Raw genomic sequence first — 27,249 nt, 5'->3', positions numbered from 1 at the left:
AGACTATAGGTTCTGCAGTATCAAAGAACTCTATAAATGACTTGAAAAAGACATGATAGAAACATCTGGGCAAAGGATAAGAGTAGTCAGTTCACAGAAGAAATCCATATGGCTAGTAAACATGAAAGAATGCTCAATATAGAATATAGTACTCAGGGGAACACAAATTAAATTAGTGTTACTTCAGACATATCAGTAAGACTTGGGAAAAATGTATATGCTGGTAGAGTTGTAAAGAAACACATACTCATAACATTATTTATAGAAATGTGAATTGTAGCCTTTGGGAAAGCAGTTGGTACCAGCTAGTATAATAAAACATGAATACCTTTGACCCATTAAGCTCACTCTGGGGAATCTATTGCATGGAAATAAAAACACCAATATTTAAGGGTATACATACAAGTATGTTATTGCAGCACTGTTTGTGTTGGCAAAAACCTGGAAACCAAGTGAATGCCCATCATTACGAGAAGAGTTAAATAATTTTGTTCAGTCATTAAAAGACTGAATTTAGAGCTTTATCAGTTGACCTTTGTGAGTAACTGAATGAGAAAAGCAGGAGGCAGAAAAGCATGTTTAATGTGATTCCAAATTTGTAAAACAAGACTGAAAAAAACAACATATATAGGTGAGTATGTATACACATGTTTTCATATACGGACTTGGAGTAAAAACACAGAAGAACATACACTAGCGAGTTAATTTGGTTGAGTAATAGGGTGGGTGAAGGGAGAAGGAAATGGATGAGGCAAGACAAGGATGCACTAAAAACAAGGCAACACATATCATATGATCTCATTTATGCCATTTTTGTGCCTTGGGTGGAACATGCACTCCCCCTTCCTCATTTTCATGCCCGTTTCCTGTTAGTAAGATAGTTAGGTTTTTGAGGATGTTGTATGGCATCTTGGTTACTCCAGATGACTTATGTACTTAACTGCCCAGTATCAGAAGAAGGGCAGGTGGAGTGTGGATGCGGTTATATGTAAGAAAGCAGTGAATTATGACATATGAAAGCACTGTGAAAAGTAAAAGTGTTGTCTGTTATAAAATATTTTTATATTTCCCTTCCTTTTTAGGATTTAATGAAGACACTTCGCAAGGAAGCAGATTTGAAACAAATACAGACTCTAGTACAAGGAACTCATACACGACTCAAATATTCGCAAAGTGAACTAGAAATAATCAAAAAGAAGCACCTTGCTGCTTTTTACCAGGTAACATAGACTTACATAAAATTTGATGGAAATTAGAACCAGGACATAGAATTTCAGGAATTACATTTATAAAGCACCATGTAGTTTTTATACTTTTCCCCATGATTGAGGTATATTATAGTTCTTTAAGTTACTTTATTTTTATGGTTGCTAATGTTGTTATCCAGTTGTACCTGAATTTACCTTATCTCACAGATTCTCTTTTTATTCTGAAAGATACCTATCATGTTTTTGGCTTCACTATATAAAGCTAAAATGGCCATGTTAAAAAGACATTTTTTTCTCTTTTGTAATCAGGAACAATCTCAGCTACAAAGTGAACTGCTAAATATTGAGTCTCAATGTACTATGTTGAGTGAAGGAATCAAAGAACGGCAACGAAGAATTGAGGAATTTGAAGGAAAGATACATAAGGTTATGAATGATATATTATTACTAAATGGCATGTGGAATATAGTTCTAGACCAGATACCAAATTTAGGGCTTCTTCAATATGTGCTAAAGCAAAGTTTGATAAATGCTAAGTTCTATTGGTTTGCCAAATTAATTTCCTTGTGTTTTTTTGAGAACCACTATTGCTAACCTCAAGAGAAAATGACTAGTAGTATACATTGTTATTCTCTTCAGCTCTCCAGCCTCTCCTTGTCCATTGTAAAATTTGCAGCCACTTTCTTTCTCTCACTGCCCTTAACACCAAGAAGGAAAGAACTTTGTCATTTGTGTCATCTTTTAAGGTTGCGTATTCACTCAGTAATTTTTTCTTGAACATCTATTATATGCCAGGCACAGTTGCTTGGCTCCGGGGCACCAAAGATATGATCATCTACCCTCTGCTTATAAAGTGACAGACACTTTCTGGTTTAATTCATTCCACTGTTGCTTATCTCTAATCCTTAAAAAGTTGTTTGTCACACCATCACTCAGTAACTTTCACCCATTGCCTCTGGTTCTGCCTTTTACCACATGATTTGAAACTACACTTATGTTGCCCCTTAATTATCTCTTTTCCAGGTTAAATACCCCTAATTCCCTAGTTATTTACATTTACTATGGCTCTAAGACCAATTCTGGTAACCAGCCTTTGGGTACTCTGTTATTTGTCAATGCCCAGAACAAAAAATAATATAAAAATACTATCTGACCAGTTCAGAGTACCCTGGAACTCTGCACATAGAACTATAACTTTCCATGGCTTGGATTATCTACTTATACAATTTATAGCTTACTGTTGTGTCAGTCATATCACTTTCATATTTAATTTATATTAAACTGAAATCTGAAAGTTTTTTAACATGCCCTGTTGTTAAAACAAGTCTCTCTTATCCTATAATAGTACATAAATGCAGGGCTTTAAAAATATTAATGTTAAATGTTATTTTGTTAGATATGGCTCATTCTAGTTTTTCCAAGTGTTTTGAGTCTTAATTCTGTGCTTCAGTCCTCTTGGTTTTACACTGCTTAAGACTCAAATATAAAGAGTATTACTCAAATATAAAGTATTACTCAAATATAAAGAATATTTTATGTATTTATGTAGAATGTTATATTTTGGTGAATGAAATACTTCCGATTTTGTATTAAACACTTCATAGGGGCAAAACACTTAAAAGGCCAGCTATGAGCTTTCTTACTTAGTTTTCAGAATAAGAAATTTGAAAATAGGTAAGTGTAGTTTATGGAGTTAAAGAGAAAGCACTGACTTTTCAGAGTACAGTCATGCTTGTTGGGATTAGTCTTTGGCCTAATCCAGGAAAATCTTGGTGGGAAGAACGTAGATTTAAGCATTGTCTATGTATTTTCTTAAAATTAATTATTAAACCACTTGGTTTAAAATAATTTAAAAGGTTGAAGATGATATTTTTCAACACTTCTGTGAAGAAATTGGTGTAGAAAATATTCGTGAATTTGAGAACAGACATGTTAAACGGCAACAAGAAATTGATCAAAAAAGGTATTTTTATTAAAAGATGTTGGTAAGCAGTTACTTATATATAAATGTAACTATTATTTCATAATTTAAAGGAATTTGCCTGAGGTAGTCTTCATTTCAGTTTGTCAAGAAATAGCTAGTAATCATTCCTATTTTAATAAAGAGATCTAATTCTTTTATTCCACAATTTTTTAAAGAGAGGAAGCACAAATATACAAAATAAGAGAATGGGGAAATAATTACACAGTGGTTATTAAAATTTATTTAGTTTTCTGTAAATATCCATATATGGATGAAATTGTGTAGCCTTTCTATAAACAAACTACCAGGGAGACAATATATTAGGTGGAAATATCCCAATTATAGTAGAGAGGAAAAAGGTAAAATACTTACTACTTAGAAATAAACTAAGATGTGAAAGCAATATATAAAGAAACCTTCAAACAAGACTGAGAATTATATACAGAAATGTTAATTAAAAGGAAAGGCAAACTAGTTCTTTCATAGGAAGACTCAATGTTGTAAAGAAGTTGGTATTCCCTAATTTAATCTATAGTGTACTTTAAATATCATCTCAATACATGTATGGACAAGATTTTTTTTAACTGGATAAGGTGATTCTAGAGTTCACATTCAGAAGTAGTTAAGAAAAATATGAGAAAGGACTAGAACTCCCAGATTTTAAAACATAGTATAAAGCTATCTTAATTAAATCTTGAGGTACTGGCTCACAAACAGAGTCCAGAAATATACTCAGATCTATAAGGGAAATTTGCTTTAAAATAAAGGTGCATTTCATCAGTGGAGAAAAGATATACTTTTCAGTAACTCAGTTGGAATACACTTGTTAGCATCCTGGAAAAAAACCTGCTTGGATCCCTACATCATTCCTTAGACTCAGATTTAATTCCAGCTGAATCAAATATTTTAATGTAAGTAAAATGAAAGCATAAAAATATTACTAGAATAAGTCATAAGAAAATTTTTAAAAATAATCTCAGATTAGGGAAGATCTTTCAGTATGACAGACCCCAGAAGCCATAAAAGAAAAGATTGATAAACTGCAAATGTATAGAAATTTAAAAACAATTTTTGCATGGCAAAAGCATCTTGAAGAAAATGAGAAGACAAATGACAATAAGGGGGAAAATATACATACACATACATGTTTATATGTTCCTTTCCAATTAGTATGCCTTCTATTTTCTTGTCCTATTGCACTAGCAAGGCCCTCCAGTACAGTACTGAATAAAAGTGGTGAGAGTGGACATCCTGCCTTATTCCCAGTCTTAGGGGCAAAGCATTAAGTTTTTAACGTTTAGGTTTGATATTAACTTTAAGGTGCCCTTTAGCAGATTGAGGATGTTCCCTTCTGTTTCTAGTTTGCTGAAATTTTTTATCGTGAATGAGTGTTGAATTTTGTCAAATACTTTTTCTGCTATCTTTTGGGATAATTGTATGGTTGGGTTTTATTTTGGGGGGGTAGCTTATTAATATGGTGAATTACATTGATTGATTTTAGAATGTTAAACCAACTTAGCGTACCTTGGGTGAAGCCCACTGGGTCATGCTGTAGTATCCTTTTCAAATATTTTGGATTGATTTGCTAAAATTTTGTTAAGGATTTTTGTATCTATATTCATGAGAGTATTGCCCTATAGTTTTCTTTTCTTGCGATGTCTTTGTCACTTTTTTTTATCAGGGTAATGCCAGACTCATAAAATGGAGTTTTCTCATGGAGAGTTTTTATATTATTTCTTTCCTAAAAGTTTGGTAAATTTTTCAAGTGAAGCCACTTGGGCTACCCACCTTTCTTTATGGGAAGATTTTTAAATTACAAATTCAGTTTCCTTATTAGATACAGGGCTATTCAGGATATCTTTTTTCTTGAGTGAGTTTTGGTAGTTTGTGTGTTGGAAGGAATATTTGTGCATTTCATGTGAGTTATCAAATTTATTAACAGTTATTAATATTTCCTTTTTATTCTTTTCAATTTATGTAGGATCTGTACTGATGTGCCTTCTTTCATTCCTGATATTGCTAGTTTGTCTTGTCTTTTTTCTTCTTGATGTCTAGCTAGAGGTCCTTTGGATCCTTGGATCCTTTCTAAGACCAGCTCTTGGCTTCATTGGTTTTCTCTATGGTTTATCTGTTTCTGTGTTGTTGATTTCTGTTCTTAATTACATTGTTTCCTTCCTTCTACTTATTTTGGGTTTAATTTACTCTTCTTTTTCTTGCTTTTTAAGGTAGAAGCTTGCTTTATTTATTTTACACTTTTCTTCTTTTCATGTAAGCTGTTTATTTCCCTCTAAGTACCGCTTAAGCTGCATCCCACTGCTTCTGGTATGTTTTATTTCATTTTCATTCCATTCAAGGTATTTTCTAATATCCTTTGTGATTTCTTTCTGTGACCTATGGGGTGTTTAGAAGTGTTATTTAATTTAACAGAAATTGTTGTGGTGGGGGGAGGATTTAGATAAGTTTCTGGTACTGATTTATATTTTAATAATTCCATTGTGGTAAGGAATATATTTTCCATTATTTAAATCCTTTTAAATTGATTGAGACTTATTTGATAGCATGGCATGTATTGTATCTTAGTAAATGTTCCATGTACACTTGGAATGAATATACATTGTGCTTTTGGGTGGAGTGTTTTCTGAGTGGCGCTTAGGTCAAGTTGATTGGTGTTGCTAGGTCTTCTGTGTACTTACTGATTCTCTGTCTAGTTGGTCTAGCATTTCCTAAGAGAGGAGTGTTGAAATTTCTAAGTACTTTTGGATCTCTCATTCTCTTCTTCCAGTTCTGTCAATTTATACTTCATGTATTTTAAAGCCTTGTGATTAGGTGCATATATATTTGGGATCGTTATGTCTTTTTGCTGAATTAATCCCTTTATCTTTATAAAATGCCCCTTTTTATCCCTGTCATATTCCTTGTTCTGTAGTCTGCTTGAACTTCAATATAGTTTCTTGCTAAGGAGTTGTGCCAATCAATCATAAAAATACAACTGGAACTCTGATTGAGATTGCATTGGATTTATAGATTTACTTGGGGAGATCATCTTCAAAATATTAAGTCCTCTCATCTAAGAACATAGAATATATCTTCATTTATTCTAATCATCTCTATCCTTTATTAAAATTTTAAAGTTTTTTCCATAAAGATCTTGTGTGTTCTTAATTTCTAGATATTTTATAGTATTTTTCCTCTTACGACTAGTATCTATTTTTATGATATTTTCCTAGTTGCCTTCTACTGGTTTAGAAAAATGGTATCAAATTTTAAATTATCTAACATCTGATAACTTTGCTAATGCCTCTTATTACTTACAGTAGCTTATCCATTATGTATACCAGGTATTAAGTTTGAGGTGCCTGTGACATCCAATTGAAGGTGTAGTAGAGTAGACAGTTGAATATACAAGTTAGGAATTCATGGGAGAGGTCCAGGCTGGAAATATAAATTTGGGGATTGTCAGTATACAGATGGTACTCAAAGTCATGTGACTGGATAAGATCACCAAGGGAATGAATGTAGATAGAAGAGAGAAGAGATCCTAGGCTATGTAAGCAAGTTGAGGAGTTAAGAAGGAACTATTAAAGGAGCAGCCAGTGAGGGGAGAGGAAAGCCAAAGTGGTATCCTGGAGCCAAGTGGAGAAGTGTTCCACTCGTACACAGCCTGTGCGTCTGCCTCCTGCAGCAGAAATAAACCCCTGAAGGGTTTGTTCTTAACCACTCGTACAAGCAGCATGGTCAATGATTAAGAGCAGGGATTCTTTGGCCCTTGCCTGAGTGTGTCATGCCTGGCTCCAGCACTTCCTAAGTGGGTAGCCTTGGGCAAGATACTTAACTCTCTGTGCCTTGGTCTCCCCAACTGTTAAATAGGGATAGTGGTATTACCAACTTCAGAGAGTCATATAACTTAAGTGAGTTAATTCATGTAAAAGCATTTATAACGGTGTCTGGCATATAGTAACCTCTCATTAAATATGACTCTCTGTTTTTATCATTACTGTTGTTGCCTTTGTATTACTAGTATTTAGCACAGTATCTGATACAATTAGTGCTTTAAGATGTTTCTTAAATGAATGATTCTATTAGCAGGCTATGTGAGGGAGAGTGGGTGGAGAAAGTATGAGCTACAGTTGATATTGAAATTCTTTTGTTTAGAGATACGGCTTTTTTATTGAGTTATAGTTGATGTACAATATTATATGTTATAGGTATATAATATAGTGATTCATAATTTTTAAAGGTTATACTCCATTTGTAGTTTTTATAAAATATTGGCTGTATTCCCTGTGTTATATAATATATCCTTGTAGCTTATTTTATAACTACTGATTTGCACCTCTTAGTCCCCTCCCCCTATATTGCTCCTCCCCCCTTTCCTCTCCCCACTGGTAACTACCAGTTTCTTCTCTATATCTGTGAGTCTGCTTCTTTTTTGTTATATTCACTAGTTTGTTGTATTTTTTAGATTCCACATATAAGTGATATTATACACTATTTGTCTTTTTCTGTCTGACTTATTTCACTTAGCATAATACCCTCCAAGTCCATCCATGTTGTTGCAAATGGCAAAATTTTGTTCTGTTTTATGGCTGAGTAATATTGCATTGTATATATAAACCACATCTTCTTTACCCACTCATCTGTTGATGGACACTTCGTTTGCTTCCATCTCTTGGCAACTGTAAATAATGCTGCTGTGAACACTGGGGTGCATGTATCTTTTCGAATTAGAGTTTTTGTTTTTTCAGATTTATACCCAGAAGTGGAATTGCTGGGTCATATGGTAGTTCTATTTTTAGTTCTTTTTTTGAGAAATCTCCATATTATTTTCCACCATGGCTACACCAATTTACATTCCCACCAACAGTGTACAAGGGTTCCCTTTTCTCCACATCCTTGCCAACATTTGCTATTTGTGTTCTTTTTAATGATAGCCGTTCTGACAGGTGTGAGGTGATATCTCATTGTGGGTTTGATTTGCATTGCCCTGTTGATTAGCAGTGTCGCGCATCTTTTCACGTACTTGTTGGCCACCTGTATTTCCTCTTTGGGAAAATGTCTATTCAGACCTTCTGCCAATTTTTTAGTCTTGTTGTTTGTTTGATGTTGAGCTGTATGAGCTGCTTGGATGTTTTGGATATTAACCCCTTATCAGCCACATCATTTGCAGATACTTTCTCACGTTCAGTAGGTTGTCTTTTCCTTTTGTCAGTGGGTTCCTTTGCTGTGCGAAAGCTTTCAAGTTTAACTAGGTCCCATTTGTTTATTTTTGCTTTTCTTCCCTTTGCTTTAGGAGACAGATCCAAAACAATATTGCTACAATTTATGTCAAAGAGTGTTCTGCCTATGTTTTTCTCTAGGAGTTTTATGGTTTCTGGTCTTACATTTAGGCCTTTAATCCATTTTGAGTTTATTTTTGTATATTGTGTTAGAGAATGTTCTAATTTCATTCTTTAACATGTAGCTGTCCAGTTTTCCCAGCATCACTTGTTGAAGAGACTGTCTTTTTGATGCTGGAATTCTTTGTGGGGACTTTATGAAGCTAGCAAAGTAGGAAAGTACATCAGAAAGGAACATGTTCTTAAATTCCCAAGTTTGGAGTTTGTGAATGAACAGCTATTTGAAAAGACTGATTGGCTAATTAAATAAGAATAAACATGAATTGTTACTTAAAGAGAAAGATAAGGGAAGGAAACTATAGATTTTAAAGGATTTAAGAAACATATTCATATGCAGTGTATGAATCCTGATGCAGTTTTTTTTTTAATTAATGAGACCCAGGAAATTTGGCAGTGATAGCATTTTGATATTCAAGATGTTATTATCATTTCTACCTATAGTAGTTTATGGTTATGTATTAAAAATCACTTCACTTTTGGAGATACATGTTAAAATATTTATAGATGAAATTATAAGATGTCTGAAATTTGCTTTAGATAATCCAGTGGTGGGAAGGAGTGATGAGTGGGATTATAGATAAAACAAGATTGACCATGAATTGATACTTATTAGAGTTGGGTGGTAGCTATATGGGAATTCATTATAGTATATTCCCTTTATGTTTGTATTTGTTTGAAATTTTCCATAATAAAAACTAAAAAAGAGTTTAAAAAATAATTGAAGGACTCTGTTTACCACTTGTAATGCTTGACTTTATTATACTAGATTAGAATTTGAGAAACAAAATACTCGGCTTAATGTTCAACTTGAATATAGTCGCAATCAGCTGAAGAAAAAACTGAATAAGATTAACACATTAAAAGAAACTATCCAGAAAGGTAGTGAAGACATCGATAACCTAAAGAAGGTAATTAATGATGGGTGGCTGAAGTCATTGAAATGATGACTTTCTTCCATGGTTAAACATTCGTTGAGTTCCTGAAAAATTCTAATAGTGATAGAAGGTGGGGGCAGGGTACACATTTGAGAAATACTTGAAGTACAGTCCACACAGCTTCATGAATTATTAGATGTTGGGAGGGGTGTGACACGGTGAGTCCTGAATTCTAACTTGGTGGATAGGAGGAGAGATTAAGGAGAGAAAATTCTGGACCTGTGGAGCATGACTTCCCTGTGTGACATCTAAATAGCAATTTCCAGCGGGTAGTTAGAGAGGACGTAGATAACAGAAGCCTAGGCCGGTTTAGGGGAGTAAATTGAATCCGTATGTGAGTGGGTGAGGCTCCAACCAGAGAGGAAGGCAGTGAAGAGCAGTGGGGCAAGGATGGAGTTCTGGAAGGAGAGGCCACATAGGTTATGAAGAGGCCAGAAGGGGTGGTGTTACAGAAGCCCCAGAGAGGGAGGGAGAAGGAAGTGAGGAAAGTTGTCAAAAAGGTAAAGTCTGGAAAATGGCAATTTTCAAGAGGTCAAAATCTGGAAAATTGCCAATTAAGAGGTCATGGTAGCAAGGACATTTTCACTGGACAGTGGAAACAGAAGTCAGACGGCAGCAAGCTGAGAAATGAATCCAAAGTGAAAGAGAAAGGTAGGTAGTGATTACCCGGAAGTGTAAACAAGGGTGGGTCACGTTCTGTGGTAGAGGCTCAGGCAGCCTACAGGATAGGGGTTTACCTTGGAATGGCTGGTTTTGTTGTATTAATAATAAAATGATCTGTTGACCTTATTAATGTAGAAGATGGTAAATCTACAGTGTAAATCATCTCCATTCAGGCTGAAGAAAATTGTCTGAAAATTGTGGATGAACTCATGGAGAAACGGCAGCAACTTAAGGACATGGTTGTCACTCAGAATACCAACACTGAGAAAGTCCAAGCTCAAATTGAAGAGGAACGGAAGAAGTTTTTGGCAGTTGATAGGTGACTAAGAAGTTTATCAGAGTTTAAAAGATGTTTACCATCAATTTGAATTTTATTATAGGAAGTCTTATTATTTGAATATACACCCTTTGTTGCTTTTGGTCCCACATCACACCTATCAAGCATTGCAGTTTGGGGAAAACCAAGAGAGGTGGTTATTGTTTAGAGTGAATAGTTCCTTTTGGTGGGTGAAAACATGGACCTATATAAAGAGTTCCTTTCCCTAAATCCCCTTGACACCAGTACCTTCCTGTTGGGGAGTCTCCTGCTAGTCTGTCTGTGTGACAAAGCATAGCAGGTGAGGCGCAGAATCTAGAACTACACTGCATGGTTCCATGCCCCAGTTTTGCCGCTTATTTACTGTGCCTTCGTTTTCTCATCAGTAAAATGGGGATAATAATAGTGCCTACCTCGTAGAATAGTTGTAAGGATTAAATAAGTGAGTGTTCATATGGTACTTAGAACAGCAAACATAAGCAGGTATGTTTGCCATGATGATGACCAGTAACACTTTGAGTCAGCTGGCTTGTTGCACCACAGTGACATCTGCTTTCCTGTGTGACTGACACAAACATAAGTGATCAGATGAAATGAGCTCTGTTTTTGCTCAACCTCTTGGCATTTCACAATTTCCCACAATGTTCAAAGACCTTTAGTATTTGAAGATACAGCCAGAAAATTCTTTGTCTAAAATTTTTGAGCGGAAGTAAGTTCATTTACTCTTGATTTTTTTTTTAACTCGTATTTAGTTTAAACAGAACCACATCTCTGTCATCAGATTTTTAAAAGCCATATAATTCTTAATTTATTTAATTTTATTTCTGGTCCTTCTTCTGGATCCTCTTTAAAGTTCCACCTTGTTTCAACTGGTAAAACTCCCAAGCCCTCATTAAGATAGAAGGCATTACATTAGTGGTGGCAGTAAAAAAAGTTGAGACTGTCAGGTGCATAATGACTTAACTGGTAAGACATTTCTCTTGCTAAGAGACTCTTTCTCTTGGTTTGATGTTCTAAAATGTAGAACTTAAACTGAAAGAGAAATGCAGCTTGAAAAATTGTACAGATTTAAAAATAAGGTAAGTGGGGCTTCCCTGGTGGCGCAGTGGTTAAGAATCCGCCTGCCAATGCAGGGGACACAAGTTCTATCCCTGGTCTGGGAAGATCCCACATGCCGCGGAGCAACTAAACCCGCGTGCCACAACTGCTGAGCCTGCGCTCTGGAGTCCGCGAGCCACAACTACTGAGCCCGCGTGCTGCAACTACTGGGCCTGCGCTCTAGAGCCCGCGAGCCACAACTACTGAGCCCACGTGCCACAATTACTGAAGCCTGCGTGCCTAGAACCTGTGCTCCGCAACAAGAGAAGCCACCGCAGTGAGAAGCCTGCGCACTGCCACAAAGAGTAGCCCCTGCTTGCCACAACTAGAGAAAGCCCGCGTGCAGCGACAAAGACCCAACCCAGCCAAAAATAATTAATTAATTAAAACAAAATAAGGTAACTAGGAAAGCACTGTATTGGTGCTAGCCTGATTAAAGTAATAATGTTTATTATTGAAAATCCTCCCTTGGATTAAATAATTATATTCATGGCCTTTATCAGGAGTGTTAAAGTTTAAATTACAAGCATCCATGGGCTAACTCTGCAACTTAACAGCACTCATAAGAAAAAATCTTTTTTTTTTTCATGTAAGTTTATAACATGTTTTTCTTCCTTGGTGCAACTTTACACAATTAGTAAAATATCACTTTTTCATATCTGTGTATTTACAGGGAAGTGGGAAAATGGCAAAAAAAAGTTGTAATCCTTCAAACTTCTCTGGAACAGAAGCGGTTAGAGAAACATAACATGTTGCTTGATTGCAAAGTTCAAGACATTGAAATAATTCTTTTGTTGGGGTCACTGGATGACATCATTGAAGTGGAGGTATTCTAGCAAATGATTTTAAAATATGTGCAGTTGTGTGGAACTTAATGTAAGGCCTTTGGCTGCTTAGTGAAGTTGCATCTATGCAGATTCTTCCTCTTGTTCTGAAGCTCCTTTAGGGGCAGAAAAAACGTCTCTAGGAGGGAAAAAGGGCAGGATGGTCCTCATGCCACAGGGCTGGGCATTTTGTGCAGTTCTATTTCTCTTGCTAATCCATGTCCTTTGAGCCCCACAGGATGGACCAGAGTCTCTTACCTGTGCACAGATGCCCAAGAGGGGTCAGAGACTTGAACCTGTTGGAGTTAGGGGTGCTGGGGAGGCGGTGTGAGCCACAGGCCAGGTGCCAGTGGCCTGCTGGCGTGAGCACTTCTCTGTACTCTGGTAACGTTGTCCACGGTGTGTGGAGGGGTCTTGCTCTGCACCTTCACTGACAACCTGAGGTGGTTCTCTCTCAGCAGAAGCGTGCCTCACTGAATCTGTCCAGGTGGTGAGAGTGTGGGGGAGGGGGGGGCAACAGCAGGCCCCACGGAGCCAGAGGGCGAGACCAGCGTCGGCCAGCGGTGGACGTTTCTCTGTTTGCCTCTTTCCTTTCTTCCTCGTCACATTTGTATCACACAGTACTCTTTAGGCTGGCTGGAAGTTTATACACCCTTAGTTCTGTCACTCATGTTAAGAAAGATACGACTATACAGTTCAGGAAGAGTATCTTACTGTTAGCCAATCCAGAGGATGGTGAAAATAGTTATTTCTTTTACCTCTCAGATTATCTCTGAGTTCTTTAGTGAATCTCTGTGGTCTCCCTCCCACATCCCTCCTCCCCTTTCTGCTCTGCCCCCAGTCAGAAATCCATGCATTTCCATCCAATTTCTACTCCAGAAGAGGCCTTCAGTCCTTTGGGTTCTTCAATTTGAAGTAACTATAAAACAATTTTTCTCTTGCTAATATTGACCACTTCTCATAGCATAATTCTGGTGTGATATTATACTCAGACATCCTTTTTCTTGGGAATTCCCTGGCGGTCCAGTGGTTAGGACTCGGTGCTGTCACTGCCAGGCCCCCGGGGTTCGATCCCTGGATGGAGAACTAAGATCCCGCAAGCTGCGCAGCTCGGCCAAAAGTCTTTTTTCTCTATTTTAGCAGAGATCACATCCCAGATAGAAGGTAAGGAAAGGATAAGGAAAGGAGAAGACCCTTTGCTGGCCACAAGTGTCCTGAACCCCTCTCAGATGGCTTTAAAGGGGGAAAAGGCAGGTAAAGGGCAAGGGCTGGAATGGAGGCAGTCTCACACGTGACTCGGTCCAGGAATTTGAACACTGTCAAGAACTCTTTCTGGCTCAGTATGTATTGGCTTTATTTTTTCAGATCAGCTTTCCTCGTGGGGCTGCAGCTGTAGCCACCAGCTTTGACCAGAGGGGAAAGACACCTCTCCCCTGCCCCCTCTCAGTTAGAAGAATCCTGGGGAAGAACTCTGGCTCATTCAGGGCCACATGTCTGCTCTTAAGGGTGCAGAGAGAGGGAAGGGAGGCATCTGTAACAGCAGAAGTGGATGGGAGCAGAAAAGCAGTACTCACAATAATATAGAGAGAAATGGAAAGTCTGTTTAAAAGGCAGTGTAATTTTAGAAGAGGTTCGTCATAGAATAGTGCAGAGGAAGAAGCTGTTTTAATGACTGACATCTAGGTAAATGCTGTTGGTTAAGTACTCCTGCTGCTGCTTTGGTCCTATTCTTTCAGTTGGTGTGAACTTTCAGAAGTATTCTCCCAACATGCCCACCATGAGTGTGAAATTATTTGTTTATTAGCATGAACGACTTTCATATTCATAGTGGGCTCTTTCAAAGCAGGTATTAATACCTTAAGCTGGATTAATAGTGAATCATTATCTAAAAAGAAAAAGTGATAGTTCTGCTCCACTTTGTGCTGATCAAGCCACACTGGGACACTGCATTCGCGCGCTAAGCATGGTGCTCTTTGAGAGTAAAGTGTCCACGATAGTGAAAAGGCCCCAACCGTGTCGTGCTGGGAAGAGAAGGCTTGGAGAATATGGTTATCCCTCAAAGAGAAGAAGGTCTGTCATAGAGGACGGACCCTACTTGTTCTTTCTGGTCCTAAGGGGGATACTAGGGCTGGGGGATTTAGGACAGAGTCAGATTTCTTCTACTAGGGAACACTTCCTACTAGAAAGAGGGAGGGCCTCTAGTGGGGAGTTCCCTGATTAAAATTTTACAAGACATCTAGTAGCAGCCATGTGATAGGGGTGCTATACAAGGTAGTGTATAAAGCCCAAAACAGAAAAGGCATTAGGTATAAATTGTGTCTCTCCAGAGGACTGGACAAGGATCGCTGAATAGAATTAATTGTCTTACAACAGTTGTAAGGAATCGTTGTCTTACAACCATTGTAAGGTAGAATCTGAGGTTTCCCTTCCATTGGAGGTGTGCAGACAGAGGGTAAGTTACCTACATCTGCCAGGATTCTCATAGAAGATTCTTCTATTGTGGGGAAGACTATACCAGATCACTGGTTCCCAAACCATACTGTGCACATGAAGCATCTGGGGATCTTGTTTCCTAAGAGATTGAATTGCTAATGGCTCCCAGGTGAGGCCCGCTCTCGCTGGCCCACTGACCACACTTTGAATAGCAAGGCATCAGATGACTCATATAGAAGCTTAATACAAAATACGATGTTGAATCACATAAACAGGAACCATGAGATTCAGGGATTCAGCATTACATTTTGTATTCAAGTTCCACTTCCTTGTGAACCATTTTAACATAAATATATTACATAAAATATAGACTTAATTCCAAAAGTAGTTTTATTGGGTTTGTTTCAGCTGAGAAGGTCTAGAAAAGAGTGAGTGACAAAGGGGTTTTTTTCTCTTAATTTGTAAGTCTTTGTTTTTGGTATCAGCATTACACCAAAGACCAGCCTACAGCTGAGTAACTGCTCATGTATTTGTCCCTTCTTTCCTATTCCTCTCTCCATTCAGAGTGATATATATTGGAATGAAATATGTTGCTATGTTGTCAGCATTGCATTAGGCACTGAGACCACAGCAGTGAGTATAACTGCCAAAAATCCCTTCCTTCACATTCTACTAGGGGAGAGAGAGGCACAGAAGCAAAATGGTAAACAGGTACAATATTCATGTACTTGGTGATGCTGTAGGCTAAAGAAAATATATAAAGCAGGGAAGGGCATAGAGAGTATTGGTGGAGGAGAGTTTGCAATGTTAGATGCAGAGGTCACGGATGTCCTGAGAGAAGGCAGCTGGTTAGCAGACAACGTAGAAGATGAAGAGATGCAGACATCTAGGGGAAGGGTGTCCAGGCAGAGGGCAGTGTGCCGGCCCTAAGGTGGACGTGTGCCTGGTCTGTTCAAGGAGGCCAGTGTAGTGGGAGCACAGCGAGTACCAGGAAGACTGGCACAAAGTAAAGTTAAAGGGGAAGCAGAGGCCAGACCATCATGGCCTTGCAGGCCAACATAAGGGTTTTAACTTTCAATCTGCATGAGGTGGCAATCAACTGGAGGCGGAGGCCTTGGGACAGACAGATGAGTAGAGATCACCATTTCAGATAACAAGGAGAGGGCTTCATATGTTTTTCAGTTGGGACCTGAAGCAGAAAGTACCCAGGCAACAATGGATATATATGAAAAAGAAGAAGCCATTGAGATAGACTACAGCTCTCTAAGAGAGGATTTGAAGGTAATTGAAAGATTTCTGTTGTTCATGACTAACTCATGGTAATAGTGAATATTTAAATACTGCAGAATAATTTTAGATGATAGAGCATAAATTTAGGGGAGAAAGTAGATTTCCTAATGGTTTTTAAAGAAATAGTCTAAATAGGTTTACACATAAAATGTTTAAAACATTTAAAGTTTTTATATCACCGTTTCTATGTGTTCTGTAGAACACCAATGCCATGAAATGTCTTGCCAAAGAAGAAAAGTTTCTGTCAGTGTTTTGAAAGTCTATTCCCTTCTTGGAGATTGAGAATGAATAGTAAAGTCTTTGAGAAGTCCTGAAATAGACAAAAGTAGCCAACATACTCCAGCATCCTGAATTGCCCTGTCTGTGTCCCAGTGCAGCACCCTCAGTAGGCGACAAATCCTTCACAGCTACAGAGCACAAACCTGGAATCCAGTTTCATGGTCTCTTTAATTTAGCAGCTCTCACTCTTTCTCTCAACCCTATAGCCATATTTAGCTTTGTGTTTTGACTTCGTCCTGAAGCTGCTTCTCTCATGAGGGCAAAATGACTGTAGCCTTTCTTGGCCTTCCAGCCACCCAACCACAACCCTCAGAGAAGAGAGAGACTGCCTTTTGTAGTGGTGCTGTTCTAAAGATTGAAGAAAGGCTTTTCCACAAAGCTCTACCAATTGTCCTCTCATCATAGTGGCCTAAATTGGGTCACATGTTCATTCCTGACCAATCACTGTTGAGGGTGGGATGGACTTAGCTTTAGACCAAGCAGGGTTCCTGGGACGTATGAGGGAGATAGTCAAACATGGGCTCTGTTAGGAAGAAATGGAGAATGGACACCAAGTAGCAGTAGCTACCACATCTTTTAATTTCAGATGTTTCTATTTTGTTAGATTTGTTGGGCTCTTTTCATTGTACTTGTGGTACTTTTGGCAATCAGAATAAAGTTCTTATCTATTTTATAGTCTATTCAGTGCTTTCGTATTTAGAAAGTCCTTCCCCACGACATTACTGACTAAATATTTATAAATATTTTCTTCCGTTAGTGATTTTTTTGTTTTCACTCGCCTATTTAATTAATCTGAAATCTATCTTTATATATGGTATGAGGTAAGAATCTGTTTTTTAAAAGGTACGTAAGTTAACCGGTTTACTCAACATCTTCTAAATAATTCTTTTCCCAATGAATTAAAATGCCACCTTTATCAGATATTAATTAACCCCTCTGGGGGGGCGGTCAAGAAAATTTTCCTGGAAGGTGATGCCTACATCACTTTTTCCCTTCTCTCTTCACTCAAGTTAGTTCTGCTCATTGTTTACGTTTCAACTTAAGTGTTACCCCTCCAGATGGGTTGGATGCCTTCTGCCTGCGCCATAATACCTGTGCTTGCCTGGTGGAGGGTTTCACACTGTTGCAGACGCCAGTTTGCATGTCTGACTTCCCTGTGAGCTCTTTAAGGGCAGGGACAGAATAGTTTTCATCACTGAATCCTCAGTGTCTAATACATAGTAGATGATCAATATTTTTTAACAAACGAGTAAATGAAGTGATACGTGAATTGTTACTTTTTTAGCCAGATTAAGAAAGATGAAGGTGCAGCGCATTCCAAGAGAGCAGCATCTATGACTCTAGAGCTATGAAAGAGCACAGCCAACTTCAGGAAGCTACAGCAGTGTGACCTGACCGCACTGCAGACTCAGAGAGGGCTGCAAAGGAGGGCAGGAGTGGATGCAGAGGGAAACGGGCCAGATCCCGAAGGGCCCTGTGCCTAATTATTGTACCTTAGCAGTTTGGATCTAAATGGCATGCTAACCATTGCTGTTCTTTGCCAATAATAGGCTCTAGAATCTGATAAAGAAATTGAGGCCCACCTTAAACTCCTACGGCAACAAGTAGCATCCCGGGAAGATGTCCTCCTGAGGACAGCGGCCCCAAACCTCAGAGCCCCGGAGAACCTAAAGACTGTCAGAGACAAGTTTCAGGAGTACACAGACGGTGAAATTAAGCTTTAGTTGTTAGCAATATCATATTCATGGGTGTTAGGGGCTTTGATTTCTATAACATTTACTAATAATCCCCCCTGAATTGTACCTTTGTTTTTATTATATATTTTTTTCCTCTATTATCTTATAGCAATGTACTTTTAATACTGAATCACTAATTCCTTCCTTTTTGAAAAGCGTTCTGCTTTAAAGACAGGTGTATTGATTATTTTAGAATAGTGTCTTATTTCATACCAGCATAAGAGGCATATTAGATACTCTGTTGGAGTTTGTTATTATTATTTAAAAATCAGCCCTACCAGAAAAAGGGCTCATCAGTTTTAAGTCATTTTCTTGGAATTAATAATAGTTGAGGTGTTTTGAAGGTAGATTTTACTCAGACAACCAAACTCAAAATCTAGTTTAAAAAATATTTTATGCTTTAAAGGTGAAATAAGAGAAGGCCTTGGTGGTCTCCAAAATAAAAAACATTGATTCTCTCTTAGCTTTTGAGGCCAGCAGAAAGGAAGCCAGAATATGTAGGCAAGAGTTTGAACAGGTGAAAAAAAGGAGATACAATCTTTTCAGCCAATGTTTTGAGCACATCTCAGTCGCAATTGATCAGATCTACAAGAAGCTCTGCAGAAACAACAGTGCCCAAGTACGTATTTTTCACCTCAAATATGAGTGGGAACTTCATGTCGGTGGTGGTGTGTTTTTTTTTCTGGTGGGAAATCGCCACCACACTATCTGAATGACCCACTTACCGGGCAAAGTCAGCTCATGGAAATTGGTCATTGCAGTGACCTGTGTTCTAGGTCCTACTCATTCCACCACTAACCAGCCTGGACAAGTCAAAATCTCTCTGGTCCTGCTTCTTCATCTGCAAAATGAGTGGGTTAGATCATTTGGTTTCCAGGTTCTCTTTCAGTTCTGGAATTCTGTCACCTGTACTAATTTGATTTTATAGAGCCGTCTCTGTAGTAAAGTTAGGGTGATGTAGATGATCTGGGGAAAATGGTTGATCTGGTGTCTGTGGAGTTGCCCAGAGTAACAAAGGAGAGGGAAAGAACTAAAGGCAGCGTTCAAATCTAGATATGCCCCTTGTAACGGTAATCTCTCCGTTCCGTGATCAATAGCCACAGCAAGTACTTTGGACTTGAATGTGGACTAAAGATGTAGATCTGATCTGATCTATCTGCTTTTCCCTCTTTCTCATGGGATTCTTTTATGACTGAGGTAATCCTGAATCATATAATTAGAATTTTCACCAAAAATAACTTACTTTCAGTAAAGTAAGACTAAAGGACAGGATTCATCAATAAAGATTTGATGAAAGGACCAATGAAAGAACTGAATGAAGATTGCTTTAGTAAGACTGCAGCGTATGCTTCTGAGCTTTGAATGGCAGCCTGATGGGAAGGCCTTATCCTTTATGTTAGAATGCTTTCCCTCTACTCCCCGCCCCAGACACCCTTGCTGTCTGTGATTACATACAGATAGAGCTAAATACATTATTTACAGGCATTGATATTTTTCCATCAAAACGGAGGAAAATCTAACCAAGAGTATTTTGTAGTTAAACTCTGTTGCAATTCCAAGTTGAAATTTACTAATAGTTTTTCTGATGCTGCTAAATAAATAACATGTGTTTCAGGCATTTCTTAGCCCAGAAAACCCAGAAGAGCCTTACTTGGAGGGAATTAGCTATAACTGTGTGGCCCCAGGCAAACGGTTCATGCCAATGGATAATTTGTCGGGGGGAGAAAAGTGTGTGGCAGCTTTGGCTCTCCTGTTTGCTGTGCACAGGTAAGGTCACAGTGAGCTATATGATTTTGCATCAGGGCAGAAACCAAATAGACCTTCCTACAGAAGATCTGTTAATTACTTGTCTTTAGTCATATTTAGCATACGTGATACAAAACTTTTTTTCAGCCAGACAATTCAGGTTATGCTGTAGGCCTGTAACAATTTAGGCAGCAAATCTAAGAGAGAATTCAGTCTTCGACAGATTTTTATTCAATTTGTTATTATCAGTAGCTACTAACATTCCAGCTTCATAGAAAAGAAAGGAGAAAAAGGAGTATCAAATGGCCAGATGTGAAATCAGGATTGCCAAAAAACAGTACCAACAACAAAGCCAAACAAAATAAAAACACCTAACTTGTATATTATTTTCCTTGTCCCTATTCAGAGATCTGCTATTTAGCAAGGAATGTTAAACAAAGTATTTCTTCTGAAAACAATGTTTAACCTCCTCATTTCCACTGATGATGGTGACACTTACGTTTGTAAAATAAAGCAAGGGAAAAAATGTTAGCTAAAATTAAGGCAATTAACTTTTGACATTGAAAGCATGAGATGAAGAACTAAGGTATAGATGATGCTGCCTCTCTATTTTCATGATCAGAAAGATCAACATAAAAGTTTTACAGCTGTTTTCTACTGGTCTCAAGAAGGAAAAGGAATTGGCAATTACAGGAAAGGAAAAGAAAATGCCATTAATGCAGGAGGACTTTGGGAGAAACAGGAGGCAGGAACTTAAACAAGAGCCTGTGTGAAGTAAATCTTAGCAGAATAAGACTAATACTAGGTGTCACCCCCATCCCATTTATTCAACAGGTATTTATTAAATATTTACTGTGTGTCGAGTGGTGTTAACAGACATTAGAGGGACTTCCTTGGTGGTCCAATGGCTAAGATTCCATGCTTCCAATGCAGGGGGCCTGGGTTCGATCCCTGGTCAGGGAACTAGATCCCACATGCCGCAACTAAAGATCCCGTGTGCCGCAACCAAATAAATATTTTTTCAAAAATAGACATTAGAGACAGCAGCGAAGAAAACAAATTCCCTGCCTCAAAGATGCTTCCTTTTAGTTGAGGAAGACAGGTGATAAATAAGGTGTATTAGTAAAGTAATTCTCTAATATAGAGACTATTAGAAAATGACAGATGCTATAGAGAAAATTAAAGAAGGGAATGGCGATAGTAACAGGGAAGGGTTTGCAGTATTTAAAAGTCTTCTGGGAAGGCCTATTTGAAAAGGTAGTATCTCAGCAAAGATTTGAAGAAATTAAGGGAGCGAGTCACATGGATGGATGTTCTAGGGGAGAATTCTAAGGGAAGAATGTTCTAGACGTGAGGAACAAGTGCAAAGGCCCTGAGGCCAGAGGGAGCCTGGCGCCTGTAGAGAATAGACTGTGTGCAGCAGTGGCAGGCACAGGATTGGGAAACTCGTGTAGCAGTCAGACTGGAGGATCATGGCGGGTTGGACCAGTGTGGGAGCAGACAGGGCGTGGGGTAGGAGGGACCCTAATCAACGGGAGTGATAAGAGCTGCCATTCACTAAGCTGGAGAGGACCACAGGAGGGATGGGTTTGAGGGGTAGGTGAGGAATTTGATTTTGCACGAGTTCAAGCTAGACACCCACATGAAGTTGAGGAAGCTGTTGGACCCGGAGGCCAGGGTTAAAGAGAGAGGTCAGAACTAGCAATAGAAGATACTTAAAACCTCCAGAGCAGATGAAATCACCAAGGGAGCTAATCAGATAGAGGAGTGCTCTAAGCGCTGAGCCCCGAAGGCACTGCAGTGTCAAGAAGTTAGAGAGATGAGGAGGAGCTGGTAGGAGACTGGGGCCTGGAGCAGTGGGTGAGGCACCGGGCGGGCGGCGGAGACCATATCCTTGTCCTTGACGTCAGAGGAACGGGGAGGACCGCCCCCCCACTGCCCCCAGTACCATCTGCAAAGGTCACCTGGGATGTGGACTGAGAATTGAGCGTTGCATTTACCAACATAGAGGTCATTGGTGACCTAGACAAAAGCATCCAAAAGGATGTGTTTTATTTATTTATCCTGAATACTCTTAGTCCTCTCCTCCAAGTCTTGTAAAACAAAGTTATAACTTAAGCAATTATAATTTTTTTCTAGTTTTCGGCCTGCTCCATTCTTTGTTTTAGATGAAGTAGATGCAGCCCTGGACAATACTAACATTGGCAAAGTAAGTTCCTTTCTGCTTTTAATTTCCGGTACAGTGTCTATAATTCAAGGATCATGATGCAGCAGTCAGAAGGCAATTTACCCTGAACATGTTTATTTGATAATTGCTGGTTAAAAATAGATTTTTCTAAGTTAAAAATCTAAAAACAAGATGATTCAGGGTAGTAGCTTTCATTCAAGGTTTAGGGGACCCTCAATGAGTTCCTGGGGAGTCAAGTGAGACTCACTATACTGGATCCACAACATTGCTACTGGGTGACTTGCTTTTCCCTAAATCTAGGTTTTTGGGACCTAGTAGTAGACCTTAGTAGTAGTAGTAGTAGCAGACCTTAATAGTAGGCCACATGGCAAACAGGACCAAATTAGTGTTTAATAAAGTCCAAAAATAACATATCTAAATAAAATTCCAAAGGAATTAAAGTTCAAAATTCTGCTCCCCTTTGTTTATTAAAATTTATAGTCATTTACTACACTTGCACTGTTTTCAGTATTTGAGACCATGGGGGAACTAAGGACACAATTGAAAGTCAGCCTTAGAGATCAGTGCCTAGATACACAAAGCCACCTGAGAGACAGGCTCTCAGACCACACATCCTGACTGTAAATTTTTGACCTGAGAATGGGGCTGACCATGGACACGTGACCAAAGGATAGAGGCGAACACTGGCAGTGCCTGTCACTGCCCAGGGCTGGGACAGCTCCATCCTGCAGGGTCCCTGTGTTGTGGTCCTACTTCCAGAGCCATCCATTTCCAGAAATGGATGAATGAAATGACTGGGCTTTGCATTTACAGCTGCTTACAAGGAGGCTGCTCTGGTCATGCTGACAGATATATCTCTGTTAATCTGTAAACTGGCATTCTGGTTTATACCTTAGTCTTATGAGCTCGGTTAATGAGTCCAGCCCCGAGAGATGTAGTCAGTCTTGGGGTGCCACCCTGACAGGTTGAGTCTCTGAAACTGACCTCCCTGATTTCTTACTCTGTTGAACCTCATGTGTAATGCCTGGGAGAGTCAGGGGATTTTTCGGGAGCTGCAGCCTGGGGTAACTTCTAATTTTAGGCAACAGTGTCGTCTTTCAGATTTCCCAGGCTGTATTCATCTAACCCAAACCTCTCTAGGACCTTATCTATTTTTTAATACTTTTTAAAAAAATTTTATTTTTGGCTGCGTTGGGTCTTTGTTGCTGCGCTCAGACTTGCTCTAGTTTCTGCGAGTGGGGGCTACTCTTCATTGCGGTGCGCGGGCTTCTCGTTGTGGTGGCTTCTCTTGTTGTGGAGCACGGGTTCTAGGTGTGCGGGCTTCAGTAGTTGTGGCTCGCGGGCTCCCAGAGCGCAGGCTCAGTAGCTGTGGTGCACGGGCTTAGTTGCTCCGCGGCATGTGGGATCTTCCCAGACCAGGGCTCGAACCCGTGTCCCCTGCACTGGCAGGCGGACTCTTAACCACTGCGCCACCAGCCAAGTCCCGGACCTTGCTTTTTAAACATGTCATAGCGTACATAAGAATAGCACATCAACACCACAGTCACAGAAGTTAGAAAACAAATCCAAAGTCCCCCGCACGTTGTAGAGAACAGGCAAGAGCCACATTCTGTGACCTACCAGAGACTTCAGGATTACTGGGGGAAGAAGAAAACGGGAAGAAAAGAAAATCTTGATTTGTGTCTCTTGCATGCCAGCCAGTCTGCATCAGCTAACTGGACTCCATAGCCTCACTCATTTGGGAGGAATTTCCCCTCAGGTTAATTTTAGTACTTTGTATCCCATACCCTTTGTGTGTGGTCTGGGGCGTGGGTGGGATCCATCACTGTGGACTGCCCCTTCTCTCTGTAGCATTTAAGGGATCCATATCTTCTAGCAAAATTTAGATGTTCGTATTAGTGGCATCTTCACATACTAGGTCTTTCTTAAGACTTTTCTATTTGCACCTATCCTATGTATTAAAAACCTCTTAATTTCCAGTTTCCCTTTGAGATGTACGTTCCTGGCACCCCGTTGCTGAACTGAGTATGAGCAGTGATGTAATATGAGCAGCTAGGAAGGCGCTTCCACTCCCTCTTGTGACCAGGGTGCCCAACGTTTATCACAGGCAACTCTCCTAGCAAAATGCATGCCTTACGTATTTGCATCCCGTCTCCTCTTCCATTCTATCAATATCCCAAGACTTTTTAAAGACCTGTTATCGTAGTGGCTGCCATTGCCTCTAATGCGGCAGTTCCTTCTATGAATTCAGCCTCTTAGCCCAAAGCCGTTTCCCTCCTCTCTCATCATTCACCTCAACTAGTGACTCATTCCTCAACCAGAGCTGCCATTCCTGCCTCCAGAACTTGTGTCCTTAGTATCTTGGGTGCAGTCAGGACCAATACACATGGAGAAGACACCCTCTGGAATTGCAGAGAGATCCAGGGAGTTGGCAAGTATCTTGTTAAACTGTGGTTTGAGTCTAAGTTCTTTAACATTCTCCAAATTCTGAGTAGTTTGTTCACCAAGACCCATTTCTATCCGGTCTATCTGTTCTTATTCTCATTCCTTGGAATTAAGCCTCCTGAAGGAGCTGTTGAGCTCCCCTCTAACCAAATGAGTTGATCATGGATTATGAATACATATATAATCGCCATATTTTTCCCACCCTGAGGCTTTGTTGGCAATATAGGAAGTTGGAAGTTTAAATACCAGCCCTTCTTCACCCTCATAAAATATCTGAGTGGTAGTTTTATCTTGTTGTAAAGGTTGATTTCGTATTCACATGATAGTATCTTAAGTTAGAGCTTTATTCTTAAAAAAATATTCTTCCAAGTTTTCAGGTATAGAATTAATGAGGTTTATATATTTTTTACTAACCTCTTATTTTACAATCTGAGCTATTTCCATTTCTGCAGTTTTAGTGGATTTACTGAATTAACAGAAAGGGAAGTAAGCGCCTTGTCACCTAAAATGGGCAGATTCAGAGACACGCAGAATCACTGTCCTCCAGACCCCGAGAGACGAGACCTTTCTTTACTGATGAAATGTGTGCTTTCTCCTCCCTCCCAGGTATCAAGTTATATCAAAGAGCAGACTCAGGAACAGTTTCAGATGATAATCATTTCCCTAAAAGAGGAGCTATATTGCAAAGCTGATGCACTGATAGGCATCTATCCAGAGGTAAAGATAAGTAAATGGGGGAGAGGAATAACATCACCTTAGAGTGTCCTGACAGCACAATTATAAGTTCCTAGTGAAGTCTATAGATACTGTTTGATTTCTGCAGTGTATCAATATAGGCTTAAATGATTTTTTAATCAAATAAGACTTAACAGTAACTACTCAGATATTTTCCATGGCGGTACACAGAGATTTCAGATATACTTTAGGTGAAAAAGAAAATCGAAAATTGCAGGACAGTATGATAATTGTTTATAAAATAATAGTACATCTTAACTTAGAATAAACTGTCAGTATTGTTTCATATTTCTGTAATGTTTGAATGTTGTAGGCAAAAACAAATGCATTGTGGTAGAACAAGGAACTATCTTCCAAAACTAACAAAGGAAAAAAAAAAAAAACAAAGAAATTGACAAGTTCCAAGTTGTATAGTAACTTCTAGAATTCAAACACACCTTTCTTGAGCCACCGAAAATACTTAACCTGAGCTAATGGAGCAGGGCAACTCATTCAAATCATTCAATTCTTGGACAATTAGGTTTTGCTTCCTGTGTTTTCCTTTAAGCTAAGATAAAAATTAACTTCCCTTCCTGTGCCTAATTAATGTTAGGGGATCACTGGAAATATGCTGCCAGAGAGAAATGGAAGTTCTCATTACCAGTGTAGGCGAGGGATAAAACCTTTTCCTACCCAACTCAGGTTCTCTGGCTGGGGCCCTGTAAATTAGACCAGCAATAGGTAGATTAACAAGAGAAAAACAGGTTATTAATATGTGCATCATGTGTGCACACATGGGTACACCCAGCAAGAGTTAACTCAAAGGGGTGGCTAGAACTTGGACTTATATACCATCCTAGGCTAAAATAAGGAAGAGTCTTGGGGCTTCTGGGCAGGGGAGGCAAGTGATGGGAAGGTGACCAGGAGAAGTACAGGAAACAAGGGCTGTTCAGTCAGATTTGCTCTGCAGACTGAGGTGCCTTCTCCACTGATAGAGTTAAGTGGAAAGGGTGTCATCTTTTACATAAATGTAAACTTCCTTTACAAAACGAAAACCTGTGCCTGGTTTTTGGAGCTTTTCCTACATCCGCTGGTTTTCAGTAGCCTCTGGCTCAAAACAATCCACATGCAAAACAAGCCTGTTTTCGGGTGGCATATTCAGGCACCCTTTACCAGATTAATATAAAACATAAATAAAGCTGATGTAAATGCAGAGGAGCAATACCTTTTGAGGTGGCTAGAAGGAGGTTCCTTTTCAAATGCAAATCTAGACTCACTGATGGCTCTTATTTTACATTTAATAGCACTTATTCCCTAAGTAAAGGAACTGACTTGTAACTGTCTTCTCTCCATTTCAGCATGATGACTGCATGTTCAGCCGAGTTTTGACCCTAGATCTGTCTCAGTATCCAGATACTGAAGACAGAGAAAGCAGCAGGAGGCCCGCCAGGACACAGAATGCCCCTGTGCTGTAAGAGCAGAGTCCCACAGCGGCCAGGCTAGTCGCTGCTCTCACTCTGCCGGTCAGCCCCACAGCACTCTTGAGTGACAGACTTCTGGAGCAAAAGCTAGACAGCCTGTGCGCCACTTATGAAAGAGCTTAATTGCTACCGGGCAAAGGTGCTGTAGCTCACTTCCATTCAGGAGTGCCCAGGCCCCATTCCAGCAGGTAGTATTTTTTGTGAGTTAGCTCTGAATGAGTTTAAAAAAGAAACAACCATAGTTTTAACTTCTATTTTGAAAGCCGGTCAGAAAGTTTTCAAATCCTGCATCATCTTTACTCTGATCTCGCCTTGTATGTTTAAGTAATCTTTAAGGGAAACTCTGAGTTTCTAAGGTGTTAAACCTGTGTTTTATGGAAAATTATTTCAGAGGAACTGAAGTCAGTATTGAAAATGCCAATAAAAAAGTCTAATTTCAAATGTCTACCATCTACAGTTTTAGAAACAAAACTTTAAGGTGAAATTAAATTATGTCTCCTTCAATGCAATTTAAATTTTTCTGAATATAATTTC

At 39.1% G+C, this 27,249-nt stretch overlaps 1 protein-coding gene across 6 annotated transcripts; it reads left to right on the top strand.

Moving 5' to 3' along the window:
- Window positions 1–456: 456 nt before the first annotated feature.
- SMC1B (structural maintenance of chromosomes 1B) lies at window positions 457–27,249 on the top strand. Of its 6 annotated transcripts, XM_089921434.1 has the most exons (14): window positions 469–988; window positions 1,083–1,220; window positions 1,518–1,634; window positions 3,065–3,171; window positions 9,334–9,475; window positions 10,339–10,484; window positions 12,253–12,406; window positions 16,019–16,117; window positions 17,956–18,112; window positions 18,606–18,760; window positions 19,757–19,908; window positions 22,027–22,096; window positions 25,127–25,237; window positions 26,593–27,249. In XM_089921434.1, the coding sequence occupies exons 1-14, from the start codon at window positions 977–979 to the stop codon at window positions 26,707–26,709; spliced, it is 1,677 nt and encodes a 558-aa protein (XP_089777560.1). In that variant the 5' UTR covers window positions 469–976; the 3' UTR covers window positions 26,710–27,249. The 6 variants fall into 6 exon arrangements, 5 of the variants coding, with proteins under 5 accessions (XP_089777562.1, XP_089777560.1, XP_022452507.2 ...); XR_016395077.1 differs by lacking the exon at window positions 22,027–22,096 and having other exon boundaries at window positions 462–988; window positions 26,593–26,705; XM_022596799.2 differs by having other exon boundaries at window positions 469–1,220.

This window comes from Delphinapterus leucas, chromosome 11 (assembly GCF_059928025.1).
Source record: "Delphinapterus leucas isolate spDelLeu-1000000601 "Yukka" chromosome 11, BTC_Dleu_Yukka2, whole genome shotgun sequence".
NCBI lineage: Eukaryota > Metazoa > Chordata > Mammalia > Artiodactyla > Monodontidae > Delphinapterus > Delphinapterus leucas.
This window is presented reverse-complemented; position numbering and strand designations above follow the sequence as displayed.

Excerpts from the sequence above, each read along its gene's own strand:
- SMC1B (XM_089921434.1), top strand. Across the intron at positions 3,172-9,333 it reads CAAGAAATTGATCAAAAAAG|ATTAGAATTTGAGAAACAAA; the intron begins GTATTTTTATTA and ends TTATTATACTAG. Across the intron at positions 19,909-22,026 it reads CTCCTGTTTGCTGTGCACAG|TTTTCGGCCTGCTCCATTCT; the intron begins GTAAGGTCACAG and ends ATTTTTTTCTAG.